The sequence below is a fragment of the Clarias gariepinus genome, chromosome 18 (genome assembly GCF_024256425.1).
Source record: "Clarias gariepinus isolate MV-2021 ecotype Netherlands chromosome 18, CGAR_prim_01v2, whole genome shotgun sequence".
NCBI lineage: Eukaryota > Metazoa > Chordata > Actinopteri > Siluriformes > Clariidae > Clarias > Clarias gariepinus.
In genome coordinates this window covers 28,103,668-28,119,715 of record NC_071117.1, presented here as the reverse complement: position 1 = coordinate 28,119,715, position 16,048 = coordinate 28,103,668, and the positions used below count along the sequence as shown (strand labels likewise).

At 36.7% G+C, this 16,048-nt stretch overlaps 1 protein-coding gene and 1 long non-coding RNA gene across 3 annotated transcripts; one reads left to right on the top strand and one right to left on the bottom strand.

The window, feature by feature from the left end:
• The first annotated feature begins 986 nt into the window (after window positions 1-986).
• On the top strand, window positions 987-5,642 carry LOC128507063 (interferon-induced protein 44-like). Of its 2 annotated transcripts, XM_053477702.1 has the most exons (8): window positions 987-1,101; window positions 1,381-1,512; window positions 1,720-1,753; window positions 2,900-3,098; window positions 3,214-3,360; window positions 3,523-3,694; window positions 4,424-4,524; window positions 4,791-5,642. In XM_053477702.1, exons 2-8 carry the CDS (start codon window positions 1,416-1,418, stop codon window positions 4,977-4,979), a joined length of 939 nt encoding a protein of 312 aa, XP_053333677.1. In that variant the 5' UTR covers window positions 987-1,101; window positions 1,381-1,415; the 3' UTR covers window positions 4,980-5,642. The 2 variants fall into 2 exon arrangements, with proteins under 2 accessions (XP_053333677.1, XP_053333676.1); XM_053477701.1 differs by lacking the exon at window positions 987-1,101 and having other exon boundaries at window positions 1,161-1,512.
• A 7,683-nt stretch (window positions 5,643-13,325) lies between these two features.
• On the bottom strand, window positions 13,326-14,429 carry LOC128506113 (uncharacterized). The gene is made up of 3 exons (XR_008355685.1): window positions 14,347-14,429; window positions 13,936-14,196; window positions 13,326-13,847 (listed from the first exon to the last, which is right to left on the bottom strand). It is a non-coding gene; the product is annotated as an uncharacterized LOC128506113 (long non-coding RNA).
• Between the last annotated feature and the right edge of the window lie 1,619 nt (window positions 14,430-16,048).

Genomic DNA, 16,048 nt, shown 5'->3' with positions numbered 1-16,048 from the left:
TTGTTAAAGATTCGAAATTGGTGGGAGTCTTCTGGGCATTTGATTCTATCTAGCTAATAAAAAAAAGCTATAGAAACTTAGATAAAGAAATAGAATGGGTCAGAGGGATTTGAAACACACTTACTGTATAGTCAAGACTCATCTAGAATTAGATTCGCCAATGTATTTGTTTTGTTCTCTTAAGCACTGTTATAGTGTAAACAGCACTGGTTAGGAAAGTTAGCACACCCAGTCTGCCTTGTAAAATAATATGCATACTTCCTTGCCAAACCAGATATATTAATCTATGTACAGATTGACACAAAATGACCAGTGAACCGCATTAAAAGTAGGTGACACTGGCGCAGCGCTTCTAGTGTTAAGGACACTGCTGACTTTCAGTATCACATTGTTCACCTGGGATTTGGTTTATAGGTTTATAGTCTATGTCCAATAAAAGGGATTACATGAGTGTGTGAATGTGTGTACATACTGTAGTGCTTTGTAATAATTTGACTTTTCAAAGTGGCGTTTGTAATATACAGTAGAAACAATGAAACCTAGTTACAGTACAGTCAGGTCCATAAGCATGTTTTTCAACAGTTATAAAATTTTTGCCTCTGTACACCACCACAATGTGTTTGAAATGAAGAAAAAAAGTGGAAATATGAATAACTTATAAGTTTACAGCTTTAATTTAAAGCATTAAATTAGGAAATTAAAGCCATTTTAAAAAGTCCTTCAAGTTTTACAGGCTCAAAAGTAAATGGACAAATGAACATAGTTATACATATTGCAACTGTTTTTATGACATGGATGAAATTGCAATCTCTCTCAGTGTCTGTGAAGCCTGGAACCCATGCAGTAACTTCTCTAGGGCCTCAAGCTCTCTGGTTAGAAGGCCCTCCCACCTGACCTGTGAGCCATGAGAACCATTTGTAACTGGAAAACTGTGATAGCTTGAATGAATATTCTTTCACTTTCCATTTACATAAAGTTAGCTTTTTAAAAGAATCCAGTAGATGGAACCGCCTTTTTGTAAGTGACATCAGAAAGAGAAAACAGATGGTATAAAAGTGGAGATACTGAAAGTTGCACTAACAGAGGACCTGACCATAAGCAGTGAGTATATATTATATACAGATTCATTAAATAGAATATTCTTAAATCAATGCATTTTTTTTTAATTCTATACTATATTATTATCGGTTTTATTGCATGTTTGAAAATTATAAAATCTCTCTTGATCTTAAATATTTAATTAAATATAAATCATATTTAATGGCACCAGTATCTCTAAGTCCTATGTCAGATTATTTTCTTTTTGCTTAAGAAAATAAAACATGCACTGTTTTTTTTTTTTAAGTTTGCTTTATCATTTTAGTTTTTTATTATTTTCAGCAAGACTTTTCAACAGCAGTTGTTATTTGGATAAAATGGGAGGAAATGTGCCCAGTTCACAAGCTAAATCAGAAAATGTGCCTGAATCCATACCTCCAAAGGTAGAAAATGAACTTTCACATGGCCCACCAGGTAAGACAACAGAGTCAGAGCAAAATAATGTTTCATCGTTGATATACAGTAGCTTTTGTGTAATTGTGAATCAGTGTGTAGTGTCGTAGAACAATTAGAGCTAACAATGGGTGATCTCAGCCCCTTTTTTATTTGCATAATATCAGTTCAGTCTTACACTACTGACTGACATTTTTTTTATTTTTTATTATGACTTTTGCCTTTTAGAATTTGATAAGGAATGGAGGAAAATGCATTGGGAGTAAGTTTATTAACATTCATGCAAATAAACATGTATAGCTCACACTATGAGCAGGGACATGTAAAGACATTTTAAGGGTCCAGTGATCTCACCTTAAAAATGGGCGCTTCCAATTTTAGGTCTCATCTATGAATAGCATAAAGTATGTTTATTTACATAACCACATAATATGTAAATTGTTTTAGAATAGAAAGATTGATAAATAAAAATGCACATTGTTAGTTAAACACATTATTACTAGTATAGTAAACCTGGTACTGTAACTATTGTAAGCAGGTTTGGGCAGCAGAATGATTTTCAAATTCTGAGTGTAACCCTGCCATCTACCAGTCTAATTGTAAAAGACATGCAACTGTATGGAAATCACTTTGTTTGATCACAGCACAATGCAATTTAAATTATTTAGGTGCCAAAGAAAGCAGGATCTGTGTGATGTATTCAGATTTCAAGGTTTTTAAAATAGATTTTGCAAATTCAAACCATAGAAAAACTAGTTCACTGTAGCATGTAAAACCATTTATTTAAATCCCATACAATCTATGGATTTCTGAGCGACAACAAAAAGAGAAGGCCACACACAGAAAAACAGTACATAATAAGTGTTATTAAACCAAAATGACAAAATAATAATTAAACAACAAATAAAGGGTATTTATCAAGTTAGTGTCAGTAGTGCATGTTTTGACTGGATGATGTTGAAAAGTGCAATAAGCCAAACAACTAATGAGGTACTTGGTGAAAAAGCCAGACTGCAGGAAGACAGAGAGAGACACCGCCCAAAAGGGCTGACCTTTATGCTTTAGAAGGAACCGCCCAAATGCTGACGGCTCCAACAACCACATCTCCAAACTCCACCCATCAAGTGCCTGCAGAGAAAAACACTGTAGAATAAAACATAAACTACAACGTGACTAAGCTGTCACACATAATTTCTCTTTCTCAACTCCAGTGTAACATATCAGACACAGAGAGAGATATAGGTGACTTATTATGAACAAAACATCCACAACACAAATCAGACTGCAGCAAAAATAAACCACACTATATTCAAAAACGACAAAAACTACAAGGCTTAGAACTTTCACAACTTCATTTATTAGAATGCAATTCTTTCTGTCTGTTTAATAAATCATTTTTTTTCACTAGTAAAAAGCCTGAAATTGAACAGAAACTAAGGGACTTTAAGATCAGCAATCCAAACGTCCCATATGTCAGGATTCTGATTGTTGGTGAAGTTGGAGTAGGAAAGTCCAGTTTTATAAACTCAGTCAATAATGCTTTCCAAGGACGAATCACATGTGAGGCTCTGACTGCTACAGGATCTGGAAAGAGTTTCACAACAACTGTAAGTATTTAATAGTCGTCAGTACATTATTTGCAATAGAAAAATAAACAGACACAGTAAATAATATTAGAACATATTTAAGTACTGTATATTTTACAGTTGATTTGTCTTACAGTACAAAACCCATTACATTGAAGGAGAGGATGGATCCACCTTCCCATTTGTCTTCAATGATATCATGGGCCTTGAAAGTGAAGAAGGAGGAGTTCAATCCCAGGACATTGCCACAGCTGTGCAGGGGTTTATTCAGGAAGGATACAAAGTGAGAATTATTTTATCCGAATTAACTCAATTAATAATTAGTTCTAACACTTTAAACAGATTATACAGTACATGTTTAAAAAGCTGATGTCAGAAGTTGCAAAAAAATAACATGCAAGTTAAAGGCCTGATTTTTTTTTCTCCATATCCCACATGTGTTTAGTTTAATCCTGTGGCAGCACTATCTCCGAAAGATCATGGGTACAGAAGCGACCCAGCACTTGAAGAACAAACCTTCTGCCTGGTCAACATTTTAGCAGCAGACAAAGTAGCACTGATGAATAAAACCGTCATTGAAAAGATGAAATACATTCGTGATGAGGCTAAAAAACTGGGTAAAGAGGGTTATTACACACCATAATTATATACCTAAAACACATCTTTTACTTAAAGTGTTTAATTATTCAAGCAAAGACAACATATGATAAACATAAATATTTGAATATATACAGTGGCAAGAAAAAGTATGTGTAACTTTTGGAATTTCATGGTTTTCTGCATTGTCATAAAATGTGATCTGATCTTCATCTAAGTCAAAAGTACTGACAAATATAAAGTGCCTAAAATGATACCACAAAAAAAAGTTAATTAACGCTTATTAATAACTGGTTAATCCCCCTCGGCAGCAATACTTTCAACCAGGTGCTTCCTGTAGCTGTGGATCAGAAGTGCACATTGTTCTGGAAGAGTTTTAGCCCATTCTTCCTGGCAGAACTGCTTTAGCTCTGTCACTTTCTTTGTACCTCTCATGTGTGTGACTCTTATTAAGTCATTTCACAGCATCTCTAATGGGTTGAGGTCTAAGCTCTGACTTGGCCACTCCAAAAGGCGAATTTTGTTGTTATTATTTTAGGCATGTTATACAATATTTGTCAATGTTCTTTACTTAGATAAAGATCAGATTGTATTTTATGACAAATTAATGCAGACAACCATAAATATTCCCAAAGATTCACATACTGTACTTTTTCCTGCCACATTAGTACAATATTGACTAATTAACTTGCATAGAATGCTATTCGTTTTGCAGAGATTTTTTGTAAATTGTTATTAAAATCATTCAGATATGCCACAATTAATCGTCATGACAAGACCAGATTTAGCATGCCCACTGGTTAAAGAAGACTTAAGAAAGATCTACACAAGCAAGAAGATCAAAGAAAAGGTAATTAATTAGTTGCTTTCATCAAAGAGTTAGAGAGTAATACTAAACAGTGAGCTCATTAGCAAGTACATTAATAATGTTTAGCACACATTTAAATTAAATGATTAATGTCTATTTTTTCTAATTGCAAAAATTATATAATTAAAAAAAGGAATAAATGTTAAAAAGAGAAGAGTAAAACAAAGAGAGGAATGAAAGGTTCACACTCGCTTTGTTTGTTTGTTTATTAGTTTTTCATCAGTTGCTACATTTTTGTATTTTTCCAGATGCAAATGTGCAGTAATCTGCTGGGGATTCCCATGAATTTCATCTTCCCTGTGAAGAACTACCATGAGGAGATAGACACCGATGATGACATGGATCTTCTCATTCTTAAGGCCCTTGATCAGATTGTGTACATCGCCAATGACACGATGAAGAAAAAATGCCGTAAGGTTGGGGAAAAACTTGAGTAAAAAATTCAGAACATAGCCACTGTCACTAATATGCAACTTAATAAAGAATAAATAAAACAATTAAATGAGGAAGTGTTCAAATTATAGCATTTACAATGTTAATTATAAACAAGTAGCCAAAGATATAAAGTTGTTAGTGCACTTGAAATGTAACTATGTGAAAATTGTCTTGTGATCATATGAGAGACTAAAAAGAATGTCTTTGGTGTCAGTTAGTCTTGCGTGTTCAGACGTCAAGGCATTAGTCAGAATCAAATAATTATTTAAATAACAGATCTTATATGTTCTAATATTCATGGGTGGATAAATTTTTCTTTCTTTAAACTTGATTTCCATGTATCTAAAGTTTCTGTAAATTAGTAAGATGAATCACATGTTCTCAAAGGTACTAAGTCCCTTGTCCCACTTTGTTTGTATTTTGTTGTTGTTGTTGTTGTTATTTAGCTATTAACCTAGCACTTTCAAAATATTTGTCAACTATTTTGGGGTTAACTCTTGCAGTTGTGTTTTGTTTTTATGTTGTTTATCTCTGTCAGCATTATTTACACCAGTAAACATATTTTTAAATGTATCATACCTTATTTTGTGAAACATTTTAAAAAATGTAGTTCAAATTATAATCTCCTGTGACCTCTTTGCATTAAATATGTGATTTCATTCGAAGACCTTTTGCAGTATTTAAATTTAAGTAGAAACTGTTTATGCTTTAAATATCTACAGTATGTCAGAATTAAAACACGCAAAACACACAACTACAATACACAATACAGACAAATGATGATGGTGATGATGATGTAATGTACACATTTATTGGCTTTCAATGGCTTTTTTAAAATTGTATAAAATAAAAAGACTAAAAGTCTTTCAAATCCGATAATATTTTAACCACAATAAAACATAAAGAACATAAATGTTTTAACTGAGAACGTTTTCAATTATATGCACGAAATGAGCGCATTTTATATTTGATGCCTGCTACAGGTCTCAAAAAAGTTGGGATGAGGGTGTGGGTACCATGGTGTAGCATCTCCTCTTCTTTGCAAAACAGTTTAAAGACATCTGGGCATTGAGGTTATGTGTTTTGGTCTTGGACTTTGGTCCCATTCTTGCCTGATATAGGGTTTTAGCTGCTGAAGGGTTTGTGGTCGTCTTTGATGTATTTTTCGTTTAATGATGCACTGGATGTTCTCTATAGGTGAAAGATCTAGACTGCAGGCCAGTTTAGCACGTGGACTCTTCTACTACAAAGTCATGCTGTTGTAACAGCTTCATTATGTGGTTTTGCATTGTCCTGCTGAATTATGCAAGGTTTTTCCTCAAAGAGACATCGTCCAAAACCTTTATACCTTTCAGCATTCATAGTGCCTTCCAAAATATGCTGCCCATACTGTATGCACTTATGCACCGCCATACCATCAGAGATGCTGGATTTTGAACTGAACGGTGATAACACACTAGAAGGTGGGGCCTTTTGAGGCCCCTAATACCATGGGCATCCAACAAAGGTCTTCAGCCTTATTCCTTATGCATAGAGATTCCTCCAGTTCCTCTGAATCTTTTGATGATGTTATGCACTGAAGATGATAAGATTTGCAAAGCCTTTACAATTTGATGTTGAGGAATGTTGTTTTTAAAGATACCTGTAGCAGGCATAAAATTTCAAATGAGCTCAGTTTCTTTTTAAATTTCTTAGCTTAAACATTTTACAAAATATTGTTTCATGTGATTTGAAAGTCTTTAAGTTTTCATTTTATTTAAATATAAAAAACGTCCGAATTTTTCCCGAATTCGGTTGTATTTTCTATTAAATTATTATTTTTTTCACACACACATCCTACACATGTCCTCGGCTGATGCAGACAGCTGTTCTCTGAGGACTTGTGACTTCAGTCACTTGATAGTTCAGGACTATCCTAGGATCTCTCTTCTAGGTTCAGGAGTTTCCTACAGTCTACCTGAGCCTCCAATAACAAACTGGACTCCAAATTAACACATCTCCTGTTATACTGAACTTTCAGTCTCACCCAGTATTGTATGAGTGCAGATCAATCTAAACAATCTAAACAATCTAAAACGGCTGCGGATAGCAGCCGTTTTCACCCAGATGAGGATGGGTTCCCTGTTGAATCTGGTTCCTCTTAAGGTTTCTTCCTATTACCATCTCAGGGAGTTTTTCCCTGTCACTGTCGCCATCATCCTCAGTTAGCTCATCAGTGACAATCTTATCATTTTGATTCATACACATTCAGATTTCATACAAACTTAAATAATTCTTTTGATTGTGTAAAGCTGGTTTGGAGCAATGTCAATTGTTAAGAGCGCTATACAAATAAAATCAAATTGAATTGAAATACACACTACCCACACTCATACTACACCCTGTACACACACACACACACTACACATTCTACACAAACAATGACCGGTCCAAGCAGCTACGCTATTATGATCGCCACCAAACCCGGCTTACATTAAGTAACATCAGCAACCAGGGCTTTTTGGATGTCTTACAGTTTTTATGATTGCTTACACACTAAAATTGAAAATAACACACAGTTACTAAAACATTACACTCATGGAACAGACCTCATCACAGATCTGCACGACTATAAGCACATTCTCAGCCTCACATTTTTTGCAAAACACTAAACACACTTCTCTACATTAGACACATAATAATAAGGTAAGAATGTAATCTAACATAATGTCACTTCTTTGCCATTTCAAGACACAGCTTTCCAAAATACCACCCCTTGTGAGGGTTCACCACTAGAGGGCACTGTTTTGTTTTTGTGAGGGCGACTTACTGGAGGAATTTGAGTTCATTAAAGTCAAGTTCCTTCCTCCCAACACCACTCCACTACTCCAGCCTATGGATCAGCAGGTCATTTTAAACTTTAAAAAACTTTACATCACAGCTTTGTTTCAGTGATGCTTTGAAGTGACAGAAGGAACAAACCTTACCCTCAAAGAGTTTTGGAAAGATCATTTCCACATTGTGCACTGCCTTAAGATCATTGATAAAGACTGGGATGGGGTCACCAAGAGAACCCTTACTTCTGCCTGGAAAATTCTGTGGCCTGATTGCATTCTTGGATATGACCCTGAGGAGTTTGCTCATGAACAGAAGTCGCCAGTTGTCGATGAAATTGTGCCCTTAGGAAAGACTATGGGACTGGAGGTGAATGAGGACGACATTAAAGAGCTGGTGGAGGAACATAACCAGGAGCTGACCACCGACGAACTGATGGATCTGCATCATGAGCAACACCAAAAGGTTATGGAGGAGATCTCGTCTGAGGAGGAGGAGGAGAAAAAGACAGAGAATCCCTAACTTACAGTGAGATTAAGGAAGTGTGTAAAATGTGGGAAACTACCCAAGTAAGGCTGTAGCAGAGCGCACAATCAATCTGTTTAATGACAATGCAATTTTTAATTTCTGTGAGATTCTCAAAAGGAGGCAAAATCAGGTGTCATTAGATAGGTTCCTGGTAAGAGTTACTCAAAAAAAGAAAGAGGCTGGTGAGCCACTATTTACTTATCAGCAGTGATGAGTAAATAGTGATAATGAAAGTCTTAGTTTTTTTAACAGTATTTTATTTATTTTATTTTTACATTAAAAGTGCAGCTTATTTTTGTTTTATTTCTATTTTAAAAGTGCAGGTTATTTTGTTTCATTTTCCCCCCAATATTTTGTATATATTGGATAATTTTATAATCAATATTTTTTGGTTGTGGAACGAATTATCTGCTTTGGTTTAAAGAGCATTTTGGATTACGTGAATGCTTCCAGAATGAATTATGCTCGTACACCAAGGTTTGACTGTATTTAGAGTTTGTTCTGTGTTCTTTTATGAGCATCAGGATGAGTCATAATTGTGCTCATGGAGTAATATTGTTAGGACGGCCACTCCTCGGAAGGTTCACCATTGTTTCATGTTTTCCTAATTTGTGCATAATAGCTCTCATCCTGGTTTGCTGGAGTCGCAAAGCCTTGGCCAAAATCGAACTTGCGATGTCCGGATGATAGGGTGACTTTACCACTGCGCCACTCAGATTTAACCACTCGGCCCAAGTGATTTTTTTTTATTTAAAAGATCTGGTAGTAATTATGTGGCAAGTAAAATTTTACTTAGCTTTTCAAAGATCTTGGTTCATTTAGTACTTGCATGTGGGCAAATTCTTGTTCACATAGGGCTATATAGGTTTGTACAGCTTATTCCCTTAATAAATAGAATTATCATTTTAAAAATGCATTGTGTATTTACTCAGGGTACTGTATAGTTACATACAAAAGTAAAAATAAATCAGGAAGAGGCAAAGATTTTTTAACACTCTGTATAAGCAATATATATCAGTGGCGGCTACTGGTCTGTCAAATAGGGGAAGCTCATTTTTCGGCCTACATCATAAAAATTGTCTATTTATTTAAAAGTAAATTCTGCCCTACGTTCCTTTTCAAGAAAATGGTCTGTGACCCTGTCGTACCAACTAGGCGTCTTTTCCAGTGACTTGACCAGTGTCCTCTCAATGGCCAGCAGAGCTAGGCTGCTTAAACGGCCTTGGCCCATTGTGTTTCGGGTGTAGGACTTGAGCCGCTTTAAACAGGAGAAGCTCCTTTCTACACCTGCAGATCCACTGATGAGAACAGTTTGTAAAGCGGAGGCATTGCACTGTCCAACTCCATGTCTTTAAGGAACACCAAGTAATCACACAGAGTTCCCCTGTTACCCTGCAAGTCCTTAAAGTTCTGACCTCACTCTCCCTGAATCAAAGTGATGGCCATAACTTTTTCAGGACACTTTGGAAAGCCCTCCTCTGGAAATACTTGTCTCATGTCATTAAACTTCTCTGGATTGGCTAATTCTAAAAAGAGCATGCTTTCCAAATTTGAAAAACGTAGAGGAATCTGCTCCAAGATGTTATCAAGGATGGCCATGTACAGATTTCTGTATTGCTCTTGGGGATCCTGTAATTGGGTCAGACGGCGCTTTTTTTTTATGGGCTCATCTCGTGGGTCTAATGTGAGATCTGCTGTTTTGGCATAAACGGCTTGGAAAGCCCCCTCTGACCTCTTCTCTTTGACAAATGCAAGAAGAGATTTAATTCTTTTCTTGCAGTAAAGAACATCCATGACTCTCTGCTGGACAATATCAAAGACCACATCAGTCTCAGAGAAGATTTGTTCATATGTGTACAACATGAACACAAACTCAAAATCCTCCAGTTTCCTCACAAAGCCTTTGGTACAATCCAGTGTATCATCATCCATTGTTGTATCTGCAATGATTTTCTCAAATGTCTGCAGGAGGCCATCATAATTGTTTGCCACAGTGCTCACTATCCGCAATGTGAAATTCCATCGAGTAGGAGCGTTTCTGGGCAACCTTGAACAGCCTGCAGAATCCAGAAAATATGTCCTCTTTGTGGATTTAGAAAAAAAATGTGGCAAATCCAGAGAGTGATGCAAAAAAGATTCTGCACTCAGGCAAGCATTTAGCCCCCTGTGACAGCACCAGATTCAGTCTGTGTGCATAACAATGCACAAACATTGCACTGGGGGCTATTGCTTTCACTTTGGCCTGCAGACAATTGAGATCTAAAGCCATGACAGCAGTCCCATCATAGGTCTGTGCCACAAGCTTATCCTTAAAATTGTAGCCCTGCATGTTCTCATTTAATATTTCAAAAACGGACTTGGTATCTCGCCCCCCAGAAACATCAAAAAATCCAATAAAGCGCTCCTAAATTTTACTATCCACATAGCGAACAATGACAGAGAGTTGGGCACGGCAGGATATATCAGTTGTTTCATCCACCTGCCATCCAAAAAAGGGAGCATCCTGAATTTCATCTCTGATCTGATCAGAAATGGTGGCTGAAAGAGCAGAGATCAAGTGATTTTGAATAGTATGGGACATACCAGAAAACACAGTTGAGGACTCGAATTGTGTGGACAGGACAGAGTCATATTTAGCTAATGTTTCTGTGAACTCCCTGTAATTCCCCTTGTTGGATGATTCACTACTCTCATCATGTCCCCTAAATGACAGCTCCTGCCGGCCTAGCAAGGATGTCACATCAATAAGGCGGTTTAGGAAGGCCCTGTTTTGTTTGACTGTTTCATTATGTTTAGCCACTTGAATGCGAGCACCTTCATTTATTGCATGCTCAACCCTGATCCTTCCCATGCAACTTAATCTTGCACATGCACTCACATGTTCATTGCTTTTTTCATTGTCTTTTATATGCCCTGTCAAAGTTAGACAGATCTCCAAACCACACCTTTGACCAAACAACACATCGGTGAGATGGTTTCATCAAGAGGCATGGCCAGCAGTACATTTTATTTGTCACAGCACTTCCAGTCAGCCAGCTAACTTTGTCTTACCAGGAGAGCTGAAAAGACCTATTATTTTTCCCTATCTTTTGCACTAAATCAATCTTAGGTGTTGATCTGCCCTGCTGTTTTTCCTCGTAAGGAACACTTTAAAATGGCTTCGCCAAAATCAGGTCGACAACATTAGCACTGTCTGCCATCGTGTGCAGTTTCGCCCACGACGCTAGCCTAGCCTACCATATGAATGAATGAACGATCTAAAAAAATATTAAACTCTGTAAAAGTGAAACAAGGAATGTGGTGTATAATTGTGTGAAATGTATGATGAAAATCAAGCAATTTCGCCAAGCAAATATAAAGAAATAGGTTGCAGCAGTTTTTATTTCGACTGAACTTGAGAAATCCGCGATGGGACTGAGCGCGAATAGCTATAGCGATTCCTTATAGTACAAAATCGCTGTCAGTCAAAAGGAGATGCAATCTTTCAACAGACCCTCCAATCATTACGCAGAAGCTCGGAGTCCAGGCTAGCCCACTCCTCATTTGCTCCTCATTCACTCTCAGAGACGCTGAGCGTCCGTGGGCGGGACATAATCGCAGCGTTTATCCAATGACCGTCTAGTTTCAAAGCACTGAAAAAAAAAAACGTTCAAAGCAGCCGCATTGAAGTCAATGAACGCTGGGCTTCAACGGGGAAATGCACTGTGACGCTACGGGAATGTATGAGAAGAAAATCAAGTCAGCCGACCTGCTACATCTAACTAATTCTGAATGAACTCGTCTTTGAGATGAACGTTTTCTAACGCATTTTTAGTCAATAAAATGTTAATACAATAGTGCATAATTTGACCATTAATTTTGTGACATTATAGGGGAAGCTGAGCTTCCCTTGCAGTCTTAAAGAAATCGCCACTGATATATATATAGAATTATTTATACATGCAGATATACTATAATTTCTTTGATTAATGATGCAACTTTATCAAGCATTAAATTAAACCCCATTTAGTATTTTTATTTTATTTACGCTTCCAGGATTTAATGTGGTGGAGGATTCTTTTTCCAACTTTAAATTTCCTTTAATATGATGGTCAACAGAACAGGTACTGCTAGTTCTACTAAAATCTCCTGGTAGACAGCTGCATTGACTTTAGCTTTAAAAAAAGCTGGGGAACAATAGTCTGTTTGAGAGGGGGAAGAGGGCGAAAAGAAGGGGAAGAAGGGGGAAAAGGGAAAAAGGAGAAAATAATGAAAAATTGAGAAAAAAATGAGGTGAAATGAAAGTTATTACCATCTTTAATGTTTCCCTCTAGCTGCAGACTGCTAATGTCATTGTAATTTTAAGATTTGCATCAAAAATGAACATTTTTATGCATTAGGCAGGGGGAGGTTGTGGATCCAAAGGTCCCAGGTTCGATTCCCGTGAATGACTTTTTTTTTTTAACCCAAAAATCTGACAAGTGTCACAAAAATTAAAAATACTACCTAATTAATCATAACATGAGGTTAGGTTATTGTCAAAGTATTAAAATTTGCTGTTAAATGCTTTATGCTGTGTTACACAAAAAGTAAATTTGACTAATATAATCAAATTAATAGAATAAACATGAAAGGCACTGCAACAGTGTCTTTACATTCTCTATATGACTGTGACCTGCTGGAATGAAGGCAAATTCATTACAAATGAAATATTAATCTGGTGATGTACTTTAAAGAGAATCATATTCTGTCATTTTTTTCATCTATAGTCTATAAAAAAGCCACTCTAACTGACTCTTGTTTGTACAGATATTTGTGATAGAAATAAATCATAAAGCTTCTTTAAAAATATAATGCAAATTTATTATCAAATTATGGTATCATTATACAGTTATATATTGCACTCACTCATTATCTCTCCACCTTCTTCCAGTACTTTAAAACTAAAAATATCTAAAAATAAATGCTAGAAGGAAATACATACAAAGAAAAACTTAAAAATGTCTGCCTTTTCGGTAGAGATAAAACAACAATAAAAAAGAACAGAAAACATGTATCTATGCATATACAGATCCAATCTGCAACTTAGACACTATTTACACACCACTAATTAAAACACAAGTTTTCACAAATTATTAGTCTATTTTTTTTATCAGCCGTTTAATCATTGTCCATTTTGTCAATGCATAATAAATGTGTGTTGTGGGCTCTTGTAAATGTCACAGAGTCTGACAAACATGGCCTCTGCTAGGCAACAACAGTCTGTCTACTGGCCAGGTGATCCAGTGGATCCTAAGACACAAGACACGAGAAGCCATGGTCCCCACACCTGGTGTAAATTCACCCTTTGTTGTGGGATGTCTGAAGTCCAGTGCTCAACCGCACATGATGCCGAGCAGGGGATGCCTCACGCTGCTTGTCATATGGCATTAAGTTTTGACAGAGGGCTATGATGGTGCAGACCTGCTGGTTGCTGAGTGTTAAACCAGTTTCAGTCCTTGTCCAGATGGTCCACTCGGTCCATTCGTGGGACAGTGCTTATCCCCAGCCTAGTAAATATAGCACATACAATAAAAATCAATAACTATACTACCACAAGCAAGAAAACAATGCACATGATGCTGTACAAACTCTCACCTAAAGAACCAGCAGCTGTTGCTCAGGTGCTGGTGGCCATCACCCTGGTGGTCCTGGGGGATCAGCAGTCATGGCTGTTGACACAGTGGCTAACAGTTTGGTGGAGAAAAGTTAAGGAGGTAGTGGCAGTTGCTGACACAGAAGATGGAGAAAGTGACAGAGGAGAAACTGTCTGAATATACGCCTGCGAGAGGGTGACAATGTCCTTCTAGCCATGGCACTTGTATCAGCTCTGGACAGTGCAGAAGAGCTGGGGAGGAACTGAGAGAGTAAGAAAGCATAGTTAATGGATTATATGAATGAAGACTAAAACCTTTAAAAATGTAAAACCCACTTCTAGTTACAAGGACAGAAAAATAACAACAATAGACATATTTTAAAATTTAAGATGTGAAATTATACTAACATTACCTTGCTTGCATGCATCAGAGTCAAGCTTAAGTTTGGCTTTAAAGCAGAGCCATGAGCCCCTCTGAACCACGGTTTTGTGAACTGCAACCAGAAACAGGACGCTTAAGTGGTGTCTTGTATTTATTTTAAATAATTAAATCACACACACACCTCTATTACATAATCAATATTTACATTTCTTAATCTTTAAAATTGTTTAATGGCAAATGATAAGAATGCATTTCCTTTAAACATGGATTACCTTTGGATGGACGGATAGATACAGTAGATTTTATATCAGTGTATAATACAGGAGGATGGCGGTGTGTATCTGTAATACACAGTTAGATCTAGTTCAGTCATATTAACTGTATTAGAGTCTAAACTTACTCAAGGTGGATTTGTGCCACAACAGATTCACTAAATTACTTAACTTATAACACAAACCTCATATTCATATTGTGATTTAAATCTGTATGAGAATATAATCTACTGGTTTACTAACATTATGGTGTTGCTGTAGTCAGGTTACAGTTACAGTTGATTATTCATTGTTTTGGCGAATGTACAGTGATTGATTTTAAAGCATCAGATTATAATCTAATACAGTTAAATATGCATGCACCACATGTCCGTTATAACGCTGTTATGCCGTGTGTGTGTGTGTGTGTTACATGTTGGAATGCCGATACTGTATTTTAGCAGCCTGCACTCAGTTTGTACTGTACATGCAAGGGAAACGTTTGTGTTCACGTTTATTTTACATGCATTGGTTTTGTTAATCTTCTGATCATAGGCAGAGCTGAACTCTCCATAACATCACCGCGACCACTGTGTGTTAATAAATACAGAAAATGTGTCATTACTGGACGAATACACTGCGAAAACGCTGGAAAACATTAAAATACACCGCTAATGTGTAAGTGTGAATCTTAGTGGAGGGACGTCTCTTTAGGAAACGATAATGTTAATACAGGATCGGCAACTTTACAATAACGTTATATGACACAAGCCGCTTAAATTAAGTATATTTATCTCTGAAATACTATTGTAATGTACATCTTACCGTGTTATTTTGAAAGAATATTGATATTCCGAACCGTTTAAAAGTTTGAATAAGTTGCATCCGCACTGGAGGCGGGACCAAGGCAGATATTTTGGAAACGGAGGAAGCTGATTGGCTTTGAATTTTGGAAACGGAGGAAGCTGATTGGTTTAGAATTTTGGAAACGCAACGTGAATTTTGAAAACGCAAGGACGTGATTCGACAGAGAGACTCAACGCGGATTGGTCGAGCTGAATTTTGAAAGGAAGGAAGGGTGATTGGCTGTGAATTATGGAGATTTTGGAAAAGGGAAAAGATGATTGGTTTGAGTTTTGGAAAGCGAGAGATGTGATTCGCCGAAAGAAGCAGCCGCACGGTGTCCAGGTAGGGAATCGAACCCAGGTCTCCCACATGGCAGGTGAATCACCTACCACCGAGCCACCAGTACCCGTCTGCGTTTAAAGCGCATAAAAACAATAAAACAAGGCCAACGTCATACATCTTTGTAGTCCTTTTGCACACGCGCGGGTGCGTTACAATAATAATAATAATAAATTCGGAGAACTACTACTACTAATAATAATAATTCTGAATAAAAATGATGAATAAATACATAACAGTTTGAGCTTGACACGTTTATGAGCTCTGTCGCTTGCTGTCAATGGGCGCCTAAGAGAC

Excerpts from the sequence above, each read along its gene's own strand:
- LOC128507063 (XM_053477701.1), top strand. The coding sequence starts at position 1,323 with ATGCACTGTTTTTTTTTTTTAAGTTTGCTTTATCATTTTAGTTTTTTA. Across the intron at positions 1,754-2,899 it reads TGGAGGAAAATGCATTGGGA|TAAAAAGCCTGAAATTGAAC; the intron begins GTAAGTTTATTA and ends TTTTTTCACTAG. Across the intron at positions 3,099-3,213 it reads GAAAGAGTTTCACAACAACT|TACAAAACCCATTACATTGA; the intron begins GTAAGTATTTAA and ends TTTGTCTTACAG.